At 41.2% G+C, this 25,502-nt stretch overlaps 1 protein-coding gene across 1 annotated transcript in view; it reads right to left on the bottom strand.

Moving 5' to 3' along the window:
* The window catches only part of LOC116395417 (rho GTPase-activating protein 26), a 66,892-nt gene that overhangs the window by 16,357 nt on the left and 25,033 nt on the right, over positions 1 to 25,502 (bottom strand). Inside the window, exons 2-16 of the mRNA XM_031869302.1 lie at positions 20,369 to 20,464; positions 18,586 to 18,647; positions 18,331 to 18,402; positions 14,357 to 14,458; positions 14,150 to 14,260; positions 12,679 to 12,783; positions 11,927 to 12,056; positions 11,295 to 11,395; positions 10,350 to 10,444; positions 8,724 to 8,802; positions 7,744 to 7,780; positions 7,432 to 7,497; positions 6,950 to 7,024; positions 6,783 to 6,867; positions 5,905 to 5,963 (exon numbers count right to left, since the gene is read on the bottom strand). Of these exons, the coding sequence (XP_031725162.1) occupies positions 5,905 to 5,963; positions 6,783 to 6,867; positions 6,950 to 7,024; positions 7,432 to 7,497; positions 7,744 to 7,780; positions 8,724 to 8,802; positions 10,350 to 10,444; positions 11,295 to 11,395; positions 11,927 to 12,056; positions 12,679 to 12,783; positions 14,150 to 14,260; positions 14,357 to 14,458; positions 18,331 to 18,402; positions 18,586 to 18,647; positions 20,369 to 20,464 (1,275 nt within the window). The remainder of the gene's footprint in view (positions 1 to 5,904; positions 5,964 to 6,782; positions 6,868 to 6,949; positions 7,025 to 7,431; positions 7,498 to 7,743; positions 7,781 to 8,723; positions 8,803 to 10,349; positions 10,445 to 11,294; positions 11,396 to 11,926; positions 12,057 to 12,678; positions 12,784 to 14,149; positions 14,261 to 14,356; positions 14,459 to 18,330; positions 18,403 to 18,585; positions 18,648 to 20,368; positions 20,465 to 25,502) is intronic.

The following is a 25,502-nucleotide window of genomic DNA, read 5'->3' as shown; positions in this document are numbered from 1 at the left end:
AGAGAGAGAGAGAGAGAGAGAGAGAGAGAGAGAGAGAGAGAGAGAGACTGGTGAAGACGTAAAGACTTCAGAGTGTCACATTTGATTAGTTCTTTATTGACACACGCATGTAAGGAGCAGAAATAAACACTGAACAGGTAACCTAAAGTGTCCACGATTGGAATGCAACCGGTTTGTTTATTCTTGATTCATACTGTAACAAGCAATCACAAAGCAGAACATTCACAAGACCTTGGTGAGTCATGTCAGTAAGTCATACTTTGTTAGAACCTCAAAGGAAATATCAATCAGACTCAGTGAATGTGTTAAGCAGAGGTCTTCAGGCGCTTATTAATGTTATCACTCAAGGTGTGAATTACAGGGCTGGAAATATTCTCGATTTGTCTCATTGTCAACAACTCACCAAAACAAACAGGGATCTGATCTTGCTAACATTTATTTCCTGTGTGTATAGCTAAAGCTTGATAACTTATTCCACTGTGCCATAGTGTATAGATTAATGTTTAGGTTTGAATCAAAGTTTATGTGGTTACCATTATAAAGCAATTATAGCACTTGCGATATAGACTGAAAGAACATTTCTTTCCACCAGAAAGGGACACAGTGAGAAAGAAAAGAGACGAATGATGAGGTAATCGTAGTCAATACTGCTGCAAGTGGGGAAAGCTCTGTGTCCTGGTGATTAACAGGTAGAAGTGCCGAGCAGACAAGCAGGCCGACAGAGAGACCTGTTGTTGATGGATGACAGTAATAAGTCAAGCAAGTCGATTGAGAGATGACAGCAGACTCACATTAGATCAACCCTCGGGCCCTGGCTGTCAGCGCCGGGCAGTTCACTCGCAAATTATAGAGCATCTCACCGTGAGAGACACACGGACACATTTTCGTACCAACTAACATGGCTGCTGAAACATACACACATCAACACCTCAATATACTCAATATGCAGACACATTGTAATATGTAACATGTCTGTCAGTGTGTGTGTGTGTGTGTCAGTCACACACACATACCGACATACCTATAACATACGCATGCATTCACACGTCTACTGCACCCATGCATACCTCCAAACAGATGCATGCAGCAGCACACATGGTTCCCTATTATGCATTCTCCAGTGTCCACCACTTCACACACACGTTATGCTGAAGCACACACTCTTCCCTTCCTTCAAAACTTTTATGGAACATGCACGCACAGCAATGTGTGTAAATTATTCTATGTATGTTTTTCAGAAACACGATTGAAAATGTTTTTATTCTATCCAGGAGTGGATTTAATGCAGAAGTCCACTGGTTTTTTTTTTTTTTATCCTTGACTTGTTTTTTCTCCAATCACACAAGGCCCATAAATGAACTCCCACACACAAAATACAAAACATATAATTTGTCATTAATTATATAAACCAGCAAAGACATTAATTCTGAAATTCTTCTGAAAGCGTTGCACAAAATGAGTGCATTAAATATAGAGCTGAAGCCCGGAGGCAATTGGCTGATTTCATACCTGCATCGGAAGAAAATCACTTAAAATATTCACAAAAAAATAAACAAGAAAACTGAGGTACTGCGGACATGCATATTCAGAGACTGTCAACACACAAACCAGCAGCTGTGATGAGTGAAAAAACAAAAGGCAAGCACAAAACGTAGGCTGAATGTCGTTGGGACACTGTACTGTAGACAGTACGGTGCTGAGTCTCAAGTGATTACACCGAGCAGAAGTCATTCAGCATCACAGCCTCCACCTCATCCATCACTTAACAGACGACCTTCTAAAGCCACTTTTCCTCTTTCACCTTCAATTCCAGCCCGTTAGAAAAAACAAATAAACAAACTATGTTCCCAGTATTTATGTTTTGTCTTTTAACATACTGGGGAGATGCATCCGGTATGTGCACACTAATGCATGTGCTTTCAGAGACAATCAGGACTTCCAGTATCCATAATTATTGGTTATGATTTGCTAACACAATCTAACCCAGGTTGAAGCCCATTTATGTTATTGGCCAACTATCCTGTTACGAAGTTAACGAGTGACGCCAGTTTTATGGACATTTCTGTTTTTAAGTTGGATATAAAAGCATACATGTGTGTAAAATACCACCTTCCTAACACCTTCTGACTCTGAAAAAGTTGACAAAACTTCATCAAAACTTCAACTGCGCTTCTCTTAAGCAAGAGGGGATTTTGATTATGCATGGAGCAGATACTTTTACAATCAAAGTCAGGAAAGCAAACACGTACACACCCACACACAGGAAATGAAGCGTGCACCACATCTGCTGATCCTCGACTGATTCTGAAAACCACCACCTGTTCTACTTTCTTATCATTCATTATTCATACTGGACTGTGCAGTATATCCAATATCTCATCTTTAGCATCCTGCTTGGATTCATACAGTGGTGGGGCACCGACGATGAAACAAAACAAAAAATACAACAGAGCTACAGTTACACATAAAGTGTTTCACATTTGAGATAATTTGCTGCAAAATGGGACCAAGACACCGCCTGGTATTAATTTATCTGCAGCGTGATCGGTAAAATCAAATCAAATCATGAAGGATACCGTTGAATAATTGTTCTAAAAGAATAGCTTGAGGCTTAATTCTTTCTGAGTAGTTCCAGCGAGTCTACTGTACATACATCTGTAAAGCTGCACTCACTCATCAACATGTTTATATTAACAATGGAATCGAATGACTACGTGTAATGTGTCGCTTGGAGTAACAAACCCACAGAAAAATCATCATCAGACTCTCCACTCTATCACTTCATAAGGTGATAATATGTCAATGCTGTGACTAAGATTGCTCTGCATCTCCCAAGTGGCCAATTAAATCAATCGATACTGCTTTAAGTGCACATGCAATCGCAGGCTTTAAACTTTATGGATTGGGTTTTAAATCTGTATGCAAAATGATTATATTGAGGAGTCTGAATTAGGGGTAGATGTTTGTCTGCAGTTTCATGTAATCTGTTTCTTGACAAGCTGAAAGACATCCTGAGAACTGCCTCATCTTCATCGGTATAAATGATTAGAACCATTATGCAGGGAATGAGAAAACAGTGTTTTACCTCTGTTTTAGATGCAGGCTGAAATTACACCACCTGGCTAAGACTAAACTCTGATTACATCCGCTCATGACCACAAAGCAGTCTAAATTAATGACCACAGTGTTTCTATTGTTGGGAGTAATGCCACCGATTTGCTGTAAAGTGGTAAAAGATTACTGCCCGTCAAGCTTGTGCCGGTCTTTGAATTATCATCATATGCCTCGCTTCAAAGGATGACATCCATTGACATTTTCTATCTACCAAAACTAGTGTGGTGCCAACTAAGATCTGAATCCAAAGGATTTGATGTGGAATATTGAACTACTTGAATATGTTTTGTCTATAAAAAGTGCCCCATGTGTAACTAAGTTCAACCTGTGTGTACATTTCTTGAACGAAACTGCTTCGGGATGCAAAATACATTTCAGTGTAAATTGACAATAAAGTGATATTGTATCGTATTCAAAGCAACTGAGAGTTTCTTTCAAAGGGTGTGTGAGCACAACTCAGTAGCAGTGTGAGTTCAGAGATCTGAAAGCTCACGGAGCAAAGCAAAGAAAGCTTCTTTGCTTTAAAAAAAAGCCAGTTAAAGTGGTTTAGGCTCCTGATTTGGATGCCAGCTGGATGCCTCTCTGTGGAGGTACTCCAAACATGTCCAGCTAATGGGAGACCCTGGACAAGAACCAAAAACACACTTTTTGTTTTGGATTTTGTTTTATCCTATCTGGCCTGGGGTTGCCTTTGGTTATCCGAGGAAGACCTGGAGGAAGAAGCTAGTTAGCAGGGCTTAAGGCTACTTTGATAAAGGCCAAGGTGTGCTTGAAATCAACTCATTTTGATGACTTCTAAAGGCAAATGTTCTTATACGTGTTCCAGACGTCCACACTTGAAGACTGCCGGCACAATGAATCATACAAATGGGAATAGTGCTGCAAACTGTCAGACAGCCTCGAATGGAGAATTTAGGCACTCTGTCTTTTGTAAACAAAATGATTTATCCTGACTCGACACACCACACCCGGCAGGTGCTGTTAAAAAAGAAATAAAAAATAGTAAGTGAATAAAAAAATGCTGACCCCACAATCCTCAAAACAGTAAGCTCTCTGTTTAAGCCAGATATTGAAAAGCAGATCAGCATGGGGTGGGAGAGAGTAAGGTGAGACAAACCAGAGGCGGAGGAGGAGGAAGACTAGGTGGTGGGAGGAGCTAGAGAGGAGAGAGAGAAGGAGAAAGGGAAGCGCTGAAACAGGGAGTTCAACCGAGGACGCTGTCCTCAAAACACCCTGCTGCTCCTGCAGAAATTCTGCCTTGGAAAAAAAATACAAAGGCATTCTCACACAAGCAGACACACATATGCATTCACACACAAATGCATGTGATGCAAATGCAGATATGAACAGAAACTGACAGAGAAAAACAAGATGAAAGAAGTTAAACATAAAGAAAGATGTGGGGCAGGATGAGAGATATACATCCGTAAACTCATATAACTAGTTGGCAAGCACATGTTTTGCGATGAATACATGCATTAAAGCATGTGTGGTCCGAGTTGGTATCAAACCAGCTACCTTGGCATTCTTAACCGCCACGCTCTGCTGCTTCCTCCTCATACGCACTTTAACACACTTTTCTCATTTTCTCTCCAGTTGGCCTCACTATGGAGCCATTTCCTGGTGGCGTTGCCCGAGACACACTCATTTCATGGAGTTCCTTCCCACCAGCTCGGCTTTCTAAAGGAGTTAGCTACCAACAAACAAAGAAAACAGGTCAATTACACACCCTGTAACTCTGCAGACCAGACCGGACTAGACTAGACTCAACCGCACCTGGGTTTACTAGAATAAGACCAATTATCAAAAAACCTGTTACAAGCAGGTATAGTAGCAACACGGAAATGACCAGACCATACAAAGCCAAGCTAATCAGGCCTAACCATACACAACTAAAGAAGAGTCCTCATGTAAAGTCTCTATTGTATAGACTAAGTAAATGAGTGCTTGAAAAAATCTATTTTGTAGCCTGTAGAAGTCACATGAGAATAATCGAACACACTAAAATGATTGCAGAGAGCCGAGTGTTTTTTGAAAATGAAATGAGGTATTCAGATTCAATGGAAAACAGATTTTGCAACTGCTTTTTACCCCAACAAACCTACTACTCTACTAGGTTGTCACTTTTAGATCAACTGCCCAGGCTTTGTAAATGTTGTGTAAAAACACTTCCCACAGCAGGGCAGAAACATTCTGTGTGCCACACACACACACACACACACACACAACATGAAGCAGCAGTCGGGGGGGCTCAGCACATGGACAGACAGAGGCGACATAGCGGCACAGTGGGTGGTGCCCTGTTATCTCAGCAGGTGAACCATCTATTTGTAACTGGTTTAACTTCAACTCATGACCTCACTCACAAGATGAGTCATGCATGTTCTCATTTTCCAAATGAAACTCAGGAGGAACGCTTTAGGAATTGCTTCATACAGACATCCATAGGGAGAGGAAGAAAAGAAGACAAGAATTCCTTATTATACGATAAGTATTACAAAAATGAAAATCCTCTAATCCATTTATAAACTGTACATATCAACATTATATGACTCAAAGCATTCATTCATCTCAAATCAAGAACAAACAAAAGGTTGCTTCAGGATTCTCCTGCTTAGCAGTAAGCACTGTAAGTAAATGATGTGGCCCCTTATTCGGTACATCATGTGTTTTCTTAGAATAGCTGCCTGCAGTGTTTTGTATGGTCAGTGGGAATCTCTTTTAGAATTCTACAGACTGAACTCACATTTCAGAGGCAGATAAGACACACAAACGGAAAAAAAGACTCACTGGCAGCTTTGATGAAGCTCCTCTGGTACTGGTACGTCATGAGAGGTCCGGGCAACACTCTGGAAACACAGAGAGGGAGGACGTCAGGTGCAGAATGTCTGCTTGGAAAATGGAGCTTTTCGAAAAATCAATAAATCCGGACAGTTCTGGATGAGCACTCATCTAACTATGTGCTCCTTCTCGTCTTTTATCCCCACCATCCCCATCTCCTTCGCCTAATGATTCCTGCTGGTTCTCAATGAAGCCTGACCAGAGGTCCTAATGCTGTTAATGTGTTCATGTGTCGTGTAAGTGTGTGGATAGTCGGCCTTTCTGTGAAGCTGTCCATTTAAGAGCGAGTGTATGTGTACGAATGTGTGAATGTTTGTTTGCCTGTGTGTTTGTGTTGTGCCCAGCGTAGATGAATTCAGGTACAGTAGAGTGAGCACAGCTTGAACACCACTATTCCTTCCCTCATTACCAATTGTTGAGAGAAAAGGGCGTCATTCAATCCTCACCGGCTATACAGTGACCAACTGTACAAAGTGAGTACAAAGTGGCGAACAACCCCGACAGGAAAATAAAAATGGATATCATGAATTTAAAAAAGTTTAACAAACAAATGCTGCATGAAAAAAGGAAAATTAACTAATTAATGAGGTGGGCCCAAGCCAGAGACTGAAAGCAGCAATATGCATTTATTCAAAAAAACTGCTGCAATATCCAGCAATAATTCAGAGTCATGAAAAGAGCGATCAATCCATTCACTACAGGTCTTTGAGGTTAAAATACATCAGATTTTTGATTACTGAAACACAACTATAAGGACATTTTGTGAAGCTGTTTCAAAGTGTTTTTATACCTTGTATAAGCATTTCTGTAAGCTATTTCTCACAAACCTGAGATAGTGCTTGATAGCACTCGTGATAGTTTTGATCTCCCACTCTGAGTTTTCCAGCTCCACGTCAGCACATGTCTTAGGATCTGATGGACAAAAAATAATGTTTTCATTGTTGTGAAGAGAAACTGTTCTGTTTTGACTAAATATGTGCATTTGTGTATTTACCCATAGCAAAACCTAGTAGTTTCTGTACTCTGGAGCTGACGCCAACAATTCTGTACAAGCCCTGATCATTGATACCTGGAGAGGAAAGGAGAGGTTACATCCTGTTGTTATTCCACGGACCAACCGAAACATGTTATGTATCTAAGTGCTTCCTCAGCAGAGCATTGTACACAGTTAGATCCACATCTTGTAATTTTGCTTGAAAAAGGACTTCAACGATCATCAAATTAGTGGCCAATTCATTTTCTGGTGATCGAGTAATCATTTCAGCTCTAAAATAGTCATCTATTCATAATGCACCTAATTATGTTTAAAAAAAAGAAAGCATCTGCTTTTTTGCTTCTGAAGTACTCTGTGTATATTTGACTCTTGATTAATTGACATAAAAAGTACAGATCTGAGCTGAAACGTAGAGGGCATCACACTAAAGAAGCAAGAAATCCACAGAACAAAAAGAATAAAACAAGAATCTGACTTTGTACCTCGAGTCTCCACTGCACGAATAAACTTTTTCATCACGTTGAACCCAATCACGTCCAGCTGGGTCACTGATGGAGAGCAAGACGAGCAGAGTGATGACAGTTTTAATTTACATTAAATCCCAAAATTATGTACAAATATCATTTTTTAGAGATACTGAAAACAAAAGTATTTTGACTATTCGTAGATAAAAGCAGCATCCATGCTATTTACTTTCACCCTAGCCCTGCCAAAACAGAAAGTCAGATGACATTTGTGAATAATACTGTACCGTTGAAAAACACACTTAATTGACATCGATTAAAGCAACTTACTGCCTTCAGCCTGGTTGTCTCTGTTCAGATTGTATACCTGCAAATAACAAACACATTTACAACTAAGCCTAATAAGGGCAGGGCATATTTGTACATCACATGTAAGGTCAACATTTCACACACGCACAAAAAAGAAAAACACACCTGACATTTCTACGTGTGCTTAATACGTTTTGAAAGCAAACGCTGCTTATTCCATGTATGAGAAGACACGAAATCTCCGGATGTTTCCCTGATCTTAGATACATCCGGATATTGAGGAACGGACACAAATGCTACATTTACTGTTGGCTTTTTTTGCAATCTGCATAACTTCAGTTCCAATGGTAATGGTGAGAATATTGGATGATTAAGTTGGAGCTCTGTGTACACCTTCATGCCCGAGCTTCGTTACATCGAAGCAGGGACTTGGCGTGGTTGCATCGTGTCGCTGTGCTCAGTGGCGAGTTCGTATTGACTATCAAGGTGGAGGCCGAGAAAGAAGAGGGAGGTCTTAACGACAACAACAACGGTAGGGACGAGCTTAAGTGAAACAAGAACAACAACATTTCTCGTTTTACTACCGACCGCCTGAGCTCAGCATCTGCTTGTTCAAGCTTGCGGTGGCTTTGTTGACGGTGATCACCTTTTCACGTTTGAATGTAGACACAAGGATGAGGGAGGTGTTGAGACAGGACCGTGACTAAATAAGAGTGTAGAAAAGAAGCACTAACACGCGCTTCGAGCCTTAGGGCAAAAAAAAGCTGCGTATCAAGATGGCATAAACCAAGAGGTGGGGAAAAACTGGCTGTGAGTCAGCTATTAGGAACATGAACACCACTAACAGCATGTACAGGGGGAGGGCTGCTGAAAACAGACCAGTGCTTCAAAAATCTGCCTGAATGTCGGAGCTCTTGTTTTGCTTTGCAGACATGTCCCCCCCCCCCCCCCCCCTCACTCATGTGTCACATAAGTACAAACCGGTAACCGTGGTAACCTACCGGTTCTCTCCCATCCATGGCCTCCATCCACAACCGGCGGTCTTCTTCCGACAGAGCCTGCATGGTGATCACTCCCGCCCTTCACATACACACAAAAGATACATTAGCTCGTTAAATATCAAGGCCACAAAGTCTACAAATACTGGCTGATGAACACACACACACGAAGATAAACACGCAAACACATGCTCGCCTGAAGATTGTTTTAGCGAACTATTATCAACAGTAAGGATACACTTCATTGAAAATACTTTGCTTAAACATTCTTATTGCTTCAGGTTGTGTAAAACGATCTTTGCAGGCAGATCTCATACTCCTTCAAAAGCAAAGCATATTCATTCGTGTGTGCGCCAAAGGTATGCCGAGGGTATCGTCTTCCAGGATAAACAGATGATCACCATAAAAGGAATAAAAAAGGATAAAGAAGCCTGAATACAAGATATTCATTTGACTAAGCTATTAAGATAGATCAGGCTGATACAGGCCACCTTCAGCGTGCGCACACACACGCTCTATCACGCACAGCCTCATTAGTCATGTCCATCCCGGGCTTAGAAAGGTTTCCAATTGGTCCTATACAGTCGGTCACCCTGTCAATGGCAGCACACTCACCTTTAGAGTACAATCACACTGCATGTGCACAGCCTCATTCTGCACACGCAAACACGAATACATGCAAAGTAAAACGAATGTTCACAATATTGACTGAATCAAGAGTTTTTATGACTGTCTATGCAACAGCAGCACACACATTCTGTGTAAACACACCTTTCGCGTAAATACCACTTTCTATTACTTTAAAGATAAATAAACACACATTAACAGATACACACAACACACACGCACACCGGTAATATGAATAAAGGCTCAAAGGGGAAATGGGAAATAAGCGGATGAGATAATTAAAAGGTGAGTTGATTTGATGGAGGAAGGTTGAAGTTGAGGAGGGGCAAGGAGGGAGAAGGAGGCGGAGGGGGGAGGAGGAGGAATGTAGGAAGAGAAGCACCAGGGAGCCGAGCATGAGAGGACAAACACCCTCCATGTTCTCTAATCGGGTCCAAATCATCGGAGCACCCCCATGTGTCTGTCAGCTGTCATTACACCACGTAAAAAGACCACATGCCAACCACTGAACGGATGGCTGATCGGAGCAATGTAGCTGCAATTAGTTACATGAAGACAGCGTTCACTGGTGTCAAATTCCATGAGGCTTCCATGACTTCCTATAACAAACCCTGACGCCATAACTATTTAACTCTTTTCTGGCTTGCTTGGGTCTTTTTCAGAAAGTTTTTTCTCCTACAGAATAGAATCTGGTGTATTTATGCTTCAATATTCTCCAGATTCCTCTTGCTGCAGATTTCTACAGTATGCTGGAGGTGGAAAAGCTGGAAATAAAATGCCTCAAAACTACACACGGAGAAAGCATGGCTGTTGGATTGCACTGGTTAGGGCCAATAGGGACACAGTTTGCACCCTGTACAGAAATTCAATGTGCTGTATTGATAAGAGAGGAAGTAACACACCATAGAAAGGAACCAGTTGGAGGTGGGTCAAAGGAAGATTGTGTGGGAAGTCCATGATTTGAACATGAGACACAGGCAGTCAAATCACACACTCACTGACCTGTCCACAGCCTCCACATCAAAACAGAACCTCTTTTCTATCGAGTCCGTCTTCCTCCTGGTGCAAGACTTGAGGGTGAAGCTCTCCTCTTCTCCCTGACACAAGACAAAAAGGCATTAGTATCATTTTGATGTACACATAACAAACTGCGGATTAATAACCACACCGTGGAGGACATTTGAGATGATCACGGATGTTTTATTGGACAAGACAGAAACAGATTGAGTCTTTCTGTGATCCGATGTTTCTACTTTTCCTTCTGTTGGCAACTCAAAATGCTCTGTGAGAGCCCTCAGAAAACAGGCCCGAACCTGCATCAGCTGTGTGTGTAGGTGGAGAGAGTGATAACAGATAGCACTTTGAGAAAATAGTTGGAGTCATGCTGCATACTAAACACATCTTTGGCAACGTTGCACTCTCATCTATTGTGGCTGCTGTTGTGGGAGAAACTGTTGCAGCTCTTCTAAAATTGATATTTCCGTGTATGACTGTATGCTGGTGGGAAATGGCACCGTGCGTCAGAAACGCCCCTCGTCTTGACGGTGAATAACTGATGTAAATCATTGACATTTTCTGTTGGTGATTTAAGGGGAGACCCGTCAAAAGTGTCGTTTTTTCGTGCATGGTCAATTTTAAGATTTTGGGCTATTTTGCTTCCATAAGATTTCTTCTTTCTGATTAGTTGAAAGAAAACATCCCAAAAAATACACATGTATGTTTATTCTGCTACATGTTTTCTATCTGTTGTGTTGGAGAGCAGCCCGGTGGGATGGACTGGGTGAGAACCAACTTAAAATAGGACAACATGATGATACGCTGTAGTGACACACATATGGGGGTGTGGATTATTTGCGCGCATATAGATATAGATAAATAGAGAGCAGATGGATAGCCTGGATGTTTAGTGACTGTAACCTCGCATATTTAAATGCCAAAGACACTCACCGTTTTCCCTCCTGATTTAGGGTCAAACAGGACCATGGTGACCCTCTTGGGCTCACGATGGTAGGTACAGTAGTACTTCACCCAGGTAGATACAAATGAGCCTGAGGAAGAGAGAGAGAGAAGGGAATGGAGACAGGTGAAGAGAGGGGGGGGTTAAAAATAAAACCGCAGAAGAGAAGAATAAAGAGAAACAGGTGATGTCAAACGGTCAGAAATAAATCAGAGACAGAGGCAGGAGGGGGAGACGGGGTTAAATTAAAAAAAAAAAAAGAGGACGGAAAAATATCGAGTCTTAGTCATGCCTGCGTTAGTGCTAGATAGGTTACCATGGTAACGACACGTGGTCAGAGCTGCTGTCACATCTCCGACAGATCAGACTTAGGTTCATTATGGTTTGTTTGTCCTACTGCTCTGACAGAGTGTGTGTGTGTGCGTGTGAGCCAAACAACGCGGCCCAACATGTGCCTACACACCTATCCACTCACACAGTCATTCATGTCTTCATTGTACTGAAACACTGTAAGTTGCTGCTGAATTGTTCCGTCGTTGTAAGATGCGACATGTACAAACACACACACACACACCCACACCCACACCCACACAGACACAATGAGAAGTGTGCCGACACGTACGCTTCTCCTGCACAAACAGGTATCCCTCCATGGTGTGCTGGCTGACACTCTTGTGTTCATGTGGATTCTCCTTCATCTTCCTCATCAGAATCTCCACCTCCGACCGCGTGCTCTCAAAGCGGTTCCTCGTCTGTCAACACAAGCACAGAGGAACACGCGCCTTAGGCCTTTCATTGTATGGCCTGATCCTGAGTCAGCTTAACGTGCAACAACAGTGTTACTACGTAAACTCTCTTTTCCAGCAGAAAAACATAATGAATGCTCATTGCTACAATCCCTGAATATCATATCTCTCTTTTTTTCTTTGCTCCCTTTGTTGTAGTGAGGTTTTTGAACGTTCTTTAGGTCTCAATTGCAAATTTCAGATGACTGAGTAACTGTTTGACATTTGAACTCCTGTCGGCACTGCAGCCGTTTCACATTTGGAAAGTTATTTTCTCTTAGACATCTTCTACCTTCTAAAATGTTTGCTCTGTGCCAATGAATGATGTAGCATTTTAGGGGAAGTGAAGTAGCCCTTTCAGTTAAGGATTACTGCTAAGAAAACCCTTTCAATGTAAAACTTATAAAACAAACACAACAGTAAGCCAGCAACTACTGTATGTTTTTGGTTTTATTTTTTTGTTCTTAGATTTGTTTTAAATTGCATAAATGTATATTTATGTGCAGGGTCGAAGGTTATGGTGCGACATGGTGCTTTGTTTGTGTGTGTGTGTGTGTGTATGCGTGTGTGTGTGTGCGTGTGACCTTACATTCTGTATGCTGATGGTGAGATCAGTCTTGAAGTGGTTGAAGTCCTTTGCCAGCTCATAGCCGTGGTGATAGTAGGTGAATAGGCCCTGAAGGAACGCCAACAGCTGAGGGAAACAAAAAATAGCAGGAAAATTAAGTAGATGAGGGAAGAAAGGACAAAGATTGCAAAAAGGGGAAGAAGGTAGATGAGGACAATGGGAAATAAATGCAGATGCAGTGTGAAGGCAAAGAGGAAGAGGATAAATGGAAAGTGGAAATATGAGAATGTAGAGTAGGAAAAGGTTGAGGAAGGAGAAAACAGGTGGGTTTAAAGAGGGTGAAGATGGAGTGGAGAAGGTGGAAGAGGAAGAAGAAACAGATTGAATAGGAGAAAAAGTGGACAGACATGTTTTATCTTGCAGATTCATAGAAGAGGTGGATTTGCAGCTATTATGTGGACCACAAAACAAAGACCAATTGTGAAATATAATGTTGCCATGCGACAAAGAGAAATGTAATATTATGAAAGGCAGAACATAAAACAGAAGCAGTGAATTAGAGCTAATTTGTAAAGAGTTAAAAGTCTCAGTTGTCATTTTTTCTTTAGCAACTACCACTGATGTACAGCTTTGATTCTCTGCCAGAATCCGGGCTGGAATTTCTCTGAATCCCCCCGGGCTTGACTAGAGTCGGGTTAGCCCCAATGTTGACTTAACAAACCACAACCCTGTCCCAACTCCGAATTAATGAATGAGGAAAAATGTCCACCACGATCTGGGTAGGCGCTATGTGTTTTGTTAATAGCCATTTGTTATCTTCATTTTAATTTGATCTCGCACTCTTTCATTTGTGCTTTCTGCCACTGGCCTCATTTCGGTTTTACAGGGAATGCGTTTTGCTCTAATCAATAACCTGCTGTTATGCATAATTCAAATAGACATTTGACTATTACTCATTCATTTTTCGCTGCAGTTAATGAGGAGAAATAATACAATCCCTATCTAATACATATATATGTTTTTGGGTTGTGCTGAACATTCGGTAGGAGAGGGTTCAGGACCGTGTCACAAATGTCTGTTCCTGCACTGACAGGACTTGTTATATTTTATTTATTTATTCATATTACAGTGGAAATACTCTTTTTTTAAATCAGGTTTGGACCCAAAATTGCTGCCGTGGCGTGGGCGTGGGTCGGGCTTGGACAGAAACGTGTGGGGTTCATGTCGGGTCAGGCCTGATTTTTTTTTGGGCCCGATCATAGCTCTATACTCAAGTGCCCTGGAGCAAGGCACCAGAACCTCCAAACCGCTGTTTGTCGATAACAGAGGACTGTGGTCGTAGTAAGCAGCTGCTGGGTGTGGATTAAGTGATTAAATGTAACACATACCACTGCTGAAAAAGAACATGGGTGTGCAACAACTTTAGGGAAAAGAATAAAAAAAAACAAAAAAAAAAACATATTACACAAAAGACAAAAATCAAGTGTCTTACGGGCTCCACAAAGTCAAACATCTTCCTCTCTTGGACCTCCTGCACCTTGAAGACGTACTCCAGAGAGACCTCGTAGAAATGCTGCCGGACGTGATCTACCTGGTTGTCCGCCTACAAAAGAGGAAGGACATCAAGAAAAGTGACAGACTGACATTCATGGAGAAATATGAGAAATACCACAGATGTGAACGACAGACACCATCTTACCTCATGTAGATGGGACTCCTTCTTTTTTGCCGAAAGGCTAAGGTGTTTCTCCAGAACTGCGCAATACTTCTCTGTCTCTTTATCATACTTTTTTTTGGCTTCCTATAACAGATACAACAACAACAAATTATATTTGGGTGACAGACAACTCAAAAGACTTCTCTTATCTTCTCTAATTCTCATCATATCAACATGATCATGACAAGTAACTTGATCAGTGACTATTATCTGCAATCAACAATAGGCCTTGTGCAGACGGGACAAAAATGTTCGAGCTGTGAGGTAAACTTCACTGAATGTGAATTTCTTTTAGCTTACGCCTAATATCTTCCCTCTTCTCGGGAGTCCAATATGAGACTGTTCCTCCGGGGAGCACAGCTGCTTCTTAAACAACAGACTGCTTCATCAGAGCTGAAATCACTGACATTACAGACGGACAGTTAGATGGATGGCAGACCAGGGACAGATCTAGCAGGGTGTGTACTTCCTGAGACTGCTGGGCGGAAATAGACTGAGAAAAGTTGAAAAATGTCCAAGAAGATCAAAAAATATATATGAAGGAAAAAAACACGTGTCAGTTGCTTCTTTTCTGGCCATGTTCTTCTGGTCACGTTAGGATCAGGAAACTTTAATCTAATTAAATCCAGTTGAAGGGGGAGGTATGGATATTAGTAAAGGGAGACATTGAGGGAAACAAGAGGAGAGAAGTGGACAGAAAAAACAGAGGAGGGGCAGATCCCTCAGTTAAGAAAGGCCCTGTGGGTACTATTACTGTACATCTGTCTCGGCCTGTCAACATTATTGCATGTATTCATCCCAAACTCATAACATGACCCTACTGGAGCTTCAGAAAGAAGCTCATAAACATGGGACATACTAACAGATTCTGAATATTTGGTTCTTCTGTTGATCAAATGTTTTACCATGAAAAACGCCCACAATCACCTTATCAGGTAAAAGTTCATATGTGAGGCTATGCTGCTTCTCTACGTCACTTTAAACTTAATATTTGGGGGTTTTTCTGGCCTGTTGAATAAAACAAGCTGTGAAAAGACAGATTTCAGCTTTAGTTTTTAGCTTTTAACCGGCATTCTATTCTTACACTTTATTCAGGTAATCGATTAAGAGACAAAAATGAGAAAAATGACAGTTTGTAACCAGTATTCCACAATGATATAAACAAGATGCAATTCAAAGTTACAGACACACATTTTTCACCAAAGTGATCCATCACGCAAGCTGTCTTGGAAACCAGTGAGCCAAACTTCTGTTTACAATATATTCATAACAATGAAATAATGTCACAATCAATAATGGTTGTGATGTCCACTCCTGCTGCAGTCACATGACCACAGGTTTTATTGCCAAGCCAGCTTCAACAACAAGAAGAGTCGTCAGTGTTAGAGGAGGAACCGACAGCAGCAGCTGCAGAACACATCAGAGATGATGAACGCTCCTCTAAACAGCAAGGCCTCGGTTTTAAGTCTGCTTCTTTGACTCCTTCATATTCACTGTGGAAATCATGTCCGACATAACTGCTGCTGCCGCCCTCTCCTGTCTGTCCCAACATTTTGACTATAAATGCATTAAAATAGAAGGGATAGAAGATTGATTGTCTGATTTCCTTTGTGAAAGTATTAAAATTCTAAATACACAACCAGTGTAAATGTCGTGTTTTCCATGAATCGTTTTTTTTATATCTGGTAAAAAAGTTAGGCGCATTTAAATTAGTTTAAATTACTTCCCTTCTCAGCCAGCAGGTGGCAACCTCCTCCCAGTGTGATGCCAACTGATGATTTACTTTTAAATAAATAAGTAAATGCCTTGGCACCAGATAAACACCTCACAGCTACAATAGAGTTTTACTCCACTTGCACCGTCATGTTAACAGTTCCTAGGAGGACCCACTGACACATTAAACCAACATCGTCACTCCCTGCCTGTTTCTCCGAACAACACATGGCATGAAACCTCTGTAAACATTACATTTATTTGTATTTCTTTTCATTATAGTTTACCACAGTATCAAAGTTCACCAACGGAAAAAGAAATATATTTTACTGTATTATTAATCGTGGCCTTGCATGGGGCTTAATGTGACTGAAATAGTCTGATCCCATCCATTCATCCAACTGTGAATGTGTCAACCTAAACAAGTTGTTTAAACTTACATTCACAGAAGGTTTGCAGACAGACCAATTTATCACCGAAATGCACAAATCAGATTATCCCTCTGTACTAGCAAAGATGATAGTAACATAAATCATTAATCTTGCTCATCTATGTGCGTTTACCTCGGCAATTATTCACGATCAGACCCAATTCATGTACTTAGACTTTGTTTCTACCACAGTTAATAAGATTATGACCTCGACCTGAGAATCCTTTAAACGAACAGTTTAAAACATGTTTCCCACTGTAATGCTCCAAAAACTCCTCTTGTGTCCGGACAAGGTGAAACTGTGTCCCGGGCGAAGATGCTGTCAGTTCTTTTAGGGCTAAACTGGGATTAGTACATCGCTCATGGTGACCTAACTGGACAGATTATGCGTTCACTTCTTAATCTGGCCACCATGTACAATCAAACAATGACCTGAATTAAGGGGGACGGATTATGAGAGTATTTACCGATAACATGATAAATGCTGCATGAATCAGGGGAACCCCCTGTGGCTACCCATCTAGGTCTCATGGCTAATGCTAAGAGTGAGTGCAACAGAACCTGCTGTAGGGAGATTTAAACACTGAAACATGGCATGTTTAAAACATGGGGCAAGGGATTACCCAAACATGTACCGTATGATACTTATCCTTTAACCTGAGAAAGTTGTAGAATTTGTTGTGAAAAGTCTGAAGTGCAATAAATTGCAATTAAAAAGTCAAATGAATGTAATATCTATACAGTAGATATTGAGCTAGCATGCTTCTGTTTACATACTGGCTTACTTTATTTTATGTTCAATGTTTCCATAACATCCTGTATATTCAGTCAAGGTATGAAAAGATTTACACACACTAAGTCTAAGACAACACCGGCCACGCCATGAGGGAGCCCTGCTGGCCTATGAGACCCCCCCCATTGATTTATGGCAGGATTATGTATTCCTCTAATCTCCTATCCAGGTCATGCACTGGTGATTCAGTCCTTGATTCATGGGTAATCACGGGAGAGGAGGAAGGCTGTGAGACATGCAGTAAAAATGATGTATTGTGTATTTACACTATAGCTTATTATTACAAGCCTGTGGGCACTTTCTCATAATCTTGGTACAAGGCCAATGTGTGGCTGTACAGTGACATCTGACTGAGATGGTGGACTTCACAATAAAGACTAACTAAGCCTTGTAAAGTGTCATTTGATTCAGTTTTTAGACATTCATGATCACTCAATTAATCACTGAATCACATCATTAAAAATGATTATCAATATTCTCAATATCACAGTATATTGAACGTTCCTACTGACACTCGAGGAAATACTTTACGTATCCTGCAGGAGAGGATCTCACTGGAACTTTAATATGTTCCATCAGTTTTAAAGAGGCCAGCAGGTGCAGTAGAGGTGACACTTTTCTCGAGCTGCTGTGGCCAAATAATTTCAAGGAAAATTAAAGAACAATGTGACTACAAACTTTTAGGGTAATTTACCCAGGTATATAGATACAATTATTTGAAAATAAGATAAACGGTAGTAATGTCTAAAAAGTGCTGGCGATGTGGAGGTAATGCAGAGGTGCAAAACTACCTCCAGTGTGTTGAGATCTTTAGTCATCAATATAAAAGAGTGTGTGTGTTATTATCATCTTTATATTTTGAGTGGGTGGTGTTGTGGAGCTGCAGAAGCACTAAAAGGATTTTATTGATTTACTGATTTATGTTTCGCTGCACAGCTTGTCAATACTGATGCGCAGGACATGTGTAGCCAAAGTCCTTTCTGTCACCGGTCCTGTGGCCGTGCACTATCGCCTCCTCACCTTGGCTGCGCTGATCTGTTCTTTCCTGAACCTCTCCAGAGGCATAATCAGCACATCGTTGGCATTTTCGATCTGGGGACAAACACATACAGGACAAAGGACTAAAAATAATGACTGACAATTTCTTAACTTAATTAACCGTCCTGAGAAGATTTGATTAATATTTGCTGAGTAATGATAACCATTATATACAAATTACAGTTCCCGTTCCTTCTCATCAACCACCGCAATATTTCAGTTTGTAGGGTCACTCACCATACGTGTCCTCTCATCCTCCAGGTTCTGTAGGACTGTTGCAAACTCCTGCAGAGACTTGGCTGATGACAGACACGTTGGTAGACAGAGCGAGACAAAAGAGAAAAGAGATAATTATCATGAGAGAGGCACACAAGTACAGGCAAACAGAAACAGGGAGAGTGTTTGAAGAGAGTTGGCACAAGTTGGCAGGGATAAAGCTCTTGGACCTCTTACAAATGTTTCTAAACTCATGACACAGCAGAGTAATTAACTGGAAATGACACCTCAATTTACAAGGTTAGTTTCCCAGCTAGCACAGCTCAGTGCTTGTTTCCACACACGCACACTTAAATTCCTCTGACATAGTGAGTACACATACATACTGAGCACATGCAGCATGTGCACTGGCATGTACAAATCATTGAAGCCCCCAAGTTGAATCATCACAACTGCACTTACACTCACTCTGCTCTTACATATTAGACTTTAAGTTAAAGGATTTGGTTCTTGGAAGTTAGATCCAACGAAAAGGGAAGCAGAACCTCAGGACTATGCAAGGAATGCTTTGGATAAACAGTGCGAGCCTTTAATAAAGCCCATGAAATGCAGTCAAACCTTTCATTAAGCTCAATCACACAGGCTTAATCAATCAAATGGAATAGTAAAAATGTGATACGAAGAGAATAACAATAACAGTAAAACTAACAGAGGGTATTTGTGGGGTATTTTTTATTTTTCTTTACAAAAGATGTAGATATATTTGCAGTGAAATCATCACTGTAGGAGAGAGAAGAAACAAGTTTTGATGTGAGTGCGACTATGAATATCCTTAACACAACAGGGCTGTGGTGCAGGCCAGTTGAGCAGCAAGCTGTTCAGGAAAGATAGCTAGGCTTAGTCAAACAACAGTAGTGGGTGGGTCGGGCCAGTGAGGAGCTGCAGCCTGCATCCACAGAGCCAGGCAGCATGAGAGGGTGTGGTGACTGCTGCATGTTTCACAGCAGGCTGCTTGGACAGTGACAGAAAGAGCACTGCAAGGCCTGGGTGAGAATAAAGAATCGGATCTGTAGGCCATTATTATTTACACATTATTCTCATGTGTGTATGGGTCAGCATGACGTTTATAACACTGGTTGGCGAGGGGGGAGAAGTTATCTTCAGACATGAGCAACATTGAGAAATAAAAAGCATATGTGCAACAAGCAAGAGCTGTGAAAATATGCCACTTCAAGAAGAGTACTTTAACATGTTTTATCATGAGGATAAGGAGACGTCGGCATTGTAATCATGACCGTGTATCTTATGGAAATGAAGCTTGTATTGTGGAGAAAGAGGCGAGATCAACACTATAAGCCTGACCGTCATCTCCACAACAGACGCGCCTGATGCCACTGGAAAAATCAACTTATTGATCGTTAGCACATCACATAATGACAACAGACAACTCAAAGTGAAGAGTTGAGGATTAGGTTTTTGCACATTTTGACTGGCTTCACCTTCTACATTTTGTCAAATACAGAAGAAAGTTAATTTCCAGGTAGTGAACATTGTATTGTAATTAGTTTAAAAACAAAATACTATTTATATAAGACAAACACATTATTGGTGGCACAGATTCAGGGCAGAGACATAATTCCAGACCGATTGTTACGGCCTCCTGTAGAATAGCGTTTAAACCCAAGCTGTTCTTTAAATCAGTGCTGATGCGACTCTTCTGTTTCAACAACTAGAAATGACAAAGCACCGTCTATTTGCAGGCTTTCCTCTGGGAATATATTGGATTTCACATCAGCAAGCTCACCTATGCATATCTCATCATCCGTCTCGGCGTCTCCAATACACTGGAATTTGAATTCGTTGAGTGAGTCAGCAAACTTCCTCTTGGCTGTTGACAGACCTGAGAGAATGGAGAGAAGACAACAAGGGGCAGTTAGGTTTACTGATGTTTTATATTACCGGTGAGGTCATTTAACCACATAAAGCATTGCATTCTTACTTTGGTTACCTGGCCTAAAAACATGCAATACGCCCATGGAAGAGAAAACCACTCTCTTGTCCCTGTTATGCAGTTAGTGAAAGTGAGAGCGAGAGAGTGGAAATGCAGACAGGTGGACACAGTGAGTGGATCCCCAGTGGTGTTAGTGATGAAGGTTGGCAGCTCTTACATTTGTGTGGAGGTTTCTGTGCATGTGTGTGTGTGTGCGAGTGTGTGCTGAGAAGTTCAACTGAAGTCACATTAGCCAAAGTGTAGCCTTTCAAATAATACATGAGGCCCTAAGAGCTCCTATGAGACAGACACTCACAGCGAGCTTCACTTCCCATCCATTCAAACTAAGGCAGGGTCATCTCCACAACAATATTTCCTGTTGCCGCTCTTAAATTTCTTGGAAACTGCATATTTTGAGGAAGAAAAAAATCTGCACCCAACTCTTTTTAAATGATAACCAACATTGATGCTTTGACAAATTGTTTCCTTTACTTTCATGGTCAAAGAAGAATGAAAAAAAAAAGAACCAGTATGATGTGGTCAACCCAAGTCCCCAGCAGGGATCTCCCTCTTTTCCAGAGAAGGGAGAACCGAAACTATGCAAAACGTGCGCCGGCAAATGTGTATTGCAGAGGAGTCTTGTCAACTACTGATAGAACTGAAAATGAAGAGAAGGATGCAGAGAAGTAAAGAGGGCAAGGAGAGAGGATAGATCAAGAGCCTCATGGAAAGACAGATGGGAGTCAAGGAAAGGACAGTGAGTGTAGAGGGAGAAGACAGACAGGGTGGAATTGACCAAGTTCATGTAAATCCCACACCATGCAAATATCTGTGTGTGTGTGTGTGTGTGTGTGTGTGTGTGTGTGTGTGAGAGAGAGAGAGCGTTTGAAAAGATCTGCTGCATCTTGCCAGTCGCTGAAATGAAACACAGACCGAGGAGCTTCTGCACGTGCTGCCAGAAACACACACAAACGCACGCACACACCACTGTCTCTCTAGGGATAGGCTCAGTAAAACACACAGTCACAGAGGCTCCGTAGCGTCAAAATAACTAGTATGACCAAACTGAGACCACATTCCGACCTTGGAGGATAAACTGTGGTTGTACGGTACCAGTGTCCGGTAAAGAAAAAGAAACGCTTTAGTTGTTCCAGAAATACCACAACACACTGTACACCATCACAATCCATGCAGCAATAGCAGTCTTAGGCTGTGACACACACACATTAAAATGAAAACTACAACAACGTTGGAGAACAGAAACAACACAAGTGAGATACAAACAAAAAGGGCTGTGCTGGAAGTGATACAATTCAACTATTATATATTTTGGATTTTAAAAATGCCTTCTTGGCAGTAAAAAAAAAAAAAAAGTTTTATTAATGCCAATTGGTTTCATTGTAAATAAGTAAGGGTTATTGTGTAGCACCTAAGTGTCATATTTAATAAATCAAAAATCACCTGTTTATTGAATGTTTTAGTTAAAACTTTATCTCAAACAGGTTTTAAATCTGACACAGTAACAAGTAGTGGACATGAATATTAAACTATAGATATGAGTTTTCACTCACTCGTGATGTTGTTCCCCAATGCTGAGGAACTGGAAATGTGTTGAGGTATAAGACAGCACGGCCTCTCTGTTTTTAAAAGCATTGCATGGCTCTTTGAAGCCACAGAACCAGCAATGTCAGCACATGGCAAAGTCATCTGTGAGATACCAGCAGCGACTCAACAGACCGGTGAAGGCTCTGCAGACAGATCAGGATGTTACCGAATTTATTAAGAATTCATTCATTGTTTTCATGCAGGAAACAAATATTAATTGGTTAACTGGTACAACAGTAAAATAATAATCAACCCTAAATGCGTGTATGCTATCACACATTTGTATGCTACGTGTCCACCGAGCTCCACAAAACAACACATCTTTCTCCACCGTCCTCCTTTCTCTTGCTCCTCTGTGCTCCATTTATTTCTGGCCTCCCTCTCCCGTCTGCCACTGACAGCTCCTCTCAGCACCTTGTCGGTGACACATGCCCGTCGTTGTTAATGTCTCAACTCTGGCTCCTGCCACACTCCACGTGCTCCCCTTCATAAACATCAAAACCAGCCTCAGACACACTTAGACTTGGAGCATTTCATACATTTTGTTCAGCCAACAGCATCAGGTTTCATTTGAACATTTTGTTTCTAATAACCACTACTGGCACAGTTTCATAGCAGTTTGAACTGACAGTCTTACACCCACCATTTTGTCAGGCCTCTTTTATCTACTTGTTGGGGCTCTATTTGAAAGACTCTTTTATTACAGCCGTTTTGTGATTTAGTTTATTTTAGGATCAACTCACTGCTAATCAAGCTGGCCTCTATGGGCTACTGTATTAGCAGTCTGTATTGTCAAAGCAACATTCTAAGTGACTGTTGAATTAAAGCTACAGTTGAGACAACTAACGTGCGACTCTTGCGTATGTTAACGTTTCCCTTTTGATATTTTCTTTCTTCTCGATCTGGGAGATGCGAGTTCCCTTTAGTATTGTACACATTACAGTGACTTTAGAGTGTCGCTTTAACAAAATGGCTCAACAAAACCCTGAAATACTTTAGAAATCACAATTAAACAACCATTGAATTGTTTTCATTTGTGACGGATGAGATGAGAAAAATAAAAAACACATACCTTCATAGTAATTCATACATTTTGCTGTGGACATTAAAGGCTGAACATCTGATTGCATCATAAGGCAAAAGTAACCGAAATATTTTGCATTGGGTGCAGAAACTATCATGAGTACATTAGTTGCAAACAAAATAATATGTTTTCAAATTGTACAAGCTCAAAGTTGTATTCACACAACACAAGTACCTTCACTGTTCATCTCTACTTGTGCTGGAGCATAAACTAAATACCCCGATGGCTGTGAAGGATGACTTTCTTCTCCTTTGGAAACAATGAGCTCAGGTTGCATTACTCAAAACTGTGATGAAAAACAAACTCGCAAGCATGTATTTGTGTTTAGCTGACTTGCCCGTGGAGGATGTTTCGCTCTACATTTTGGCAAACGACGTGATGAGGTAATGTAAGAGTTTGTTTTCTGGCTCGTCTTTGCAGATATACCATGCATGTCATATCGCTCCCCGTAGCCATAGATGCTGGCAACGGCAGCACACGTCGGACACACATGCAAATACGCATAAGTTGTTCACATATCTGTATACACACACACACACACATCCACTCAAAGCAGGGCTCTCAGCTCACTCAGACTATGTTTCCAAATCAAAAGCACATTGTTGGTCGATTGATTCTGGAAGATCTTGCCAACACAAATGAATTACTGCAATACAAAGAAAGAATTACATGCCACAGCTAGTACATTATCCAGAGAAGCTTTTGGGTAACATCTACTTGCAGATGTAGCGAGCACTGATGCCTTACCTTTTATGGTGCTGGAGCTATTTCGTTGCAGTGATTCACAAGTTCCAGCCCCAGGTCAAAAGATAATTAACAAACGTGGAGACAGAAGATACTACACACTGCAACATACTACATCAGAAGTATATTGAGGACTGGGAGAAGCGCCATATTATATCTGATGTGTGCATTTGAATGACACTAACTACAGCTGCCATGACAGTACGCAGTGATACTTCTGGCTAGATACCACAAGGGAGAGGTAAGACCTGTTAATATAGTACCTATTAGGGGCCTTTTAAGCCTTTATGAAAGACAGTGGTCGATGTCTCAACCCTTAGGTCATGGGGCCGTCCTGACATTAGCTATTTTTGTCCAATTCTGCACAATTTAGACTATACATTGACATTCATTTATGTGCAGAGTTCATGTACATAAACCACCAAACTGCACCTGCAGCTTCAGCAGCATTCCATCATTGGTATTGGTGCGTAGGTCTGTTGTCAAAGTGATAAAAATCAACCATTGGATTGAAAATATTTCAAATGTCTTGAATATGCAACATCAGATTTGCAGCTGAAGGGAAAAAAAGCCACTTTGTTGGGGTTTCCCAGATGCAAGATGCATGAATGATGCTATGCTGTCACAGCTCTTTTGTGGTCGTGTGTCAATGTGTACGCACGTGCGCGTGTGTGTGTGTGTGTGTGTGTGTGTGTGTGTCCATGTCCATGCAGGAAGGACAGCTAAGGACAGTGAGTTTTAAAAATAAGTGGCCCTGTTGACACTAGCCTCTCTGTCCTCTTCCCCTCTTCCTTCACACTTGGACGACAGAATTCCCCCCATTCTTCTCCCCTTTCACTCCCATCCTGAACACACGACAAAGCCCAGTGCAGACGCATACAAACAAACAAACAAACTGAATAAAAACGTCGCTAAAAGAAACCGTTAAGACAACAAACTCTTGTTAAAGTCAAACTTATTTGGAAGAGAAAATGAAGGCGAACTGTAAAATTGTTATCCAAAACGATCTGTTATATTGTTTTTGGCTCTGCATGGTAAAAACATATAGGCAGATATACGGTGTTAACATAATTGATAGAAGTGATTGCCACGGTTGCAACAATCAGATGAAAGTTGTGTCATGAAGTTGTTCATTCATCTAAATCCCAATGAACAGTGACATCTGCATGGTCAGCTGTAACATGGAGGTACATGTGCTTTCATGCTGACATGACATGTTGCAGTTTAGAGCAAAAGGGCCAAAGGTGGTCAGCATGGGGCAAACTAGTGACTTAGACTTCTGGTCACTCCTTACTGGAGCGTCAAACAGATCTTTCTTAAAGAGGGTTTACATGTCATGTGCATCAATACTGGTGAAGGGAATCCCGACAGCCACTCACATGCTTGGTCTGCAACAATGACATTTGATGGACAGTGGTTTGAATACTACTGGAATGAGGCTTCCTGCTCACAGGGAGGGAGGAAAGAAACACACACACACACACACACACACACACACACACACACACACACACA

The sequence above is a fragment of the Anarrhichthys ocellatus genome, unplaced genomic scaffold (assembly GCF_004355925.1).
Source record: "Anarrhichthys ocellatus isolate YVR2014 unplaced genomic scaffold, GSC_Weel_1.0 scaffold46, whole genome shotgun sequence".
In the NCBI taxonomy this organism is placed as follows: domain Eukaryota; kingdom Metazoa; phylum Chordata; class Actinopteri; order Perciformes; family Anarhichadidae; genus Anarrhichthys; species Anarrhichthys ocellatus.
This window is presented reverse-complemented; position numbering and strand designations above follow the sequence as displayed.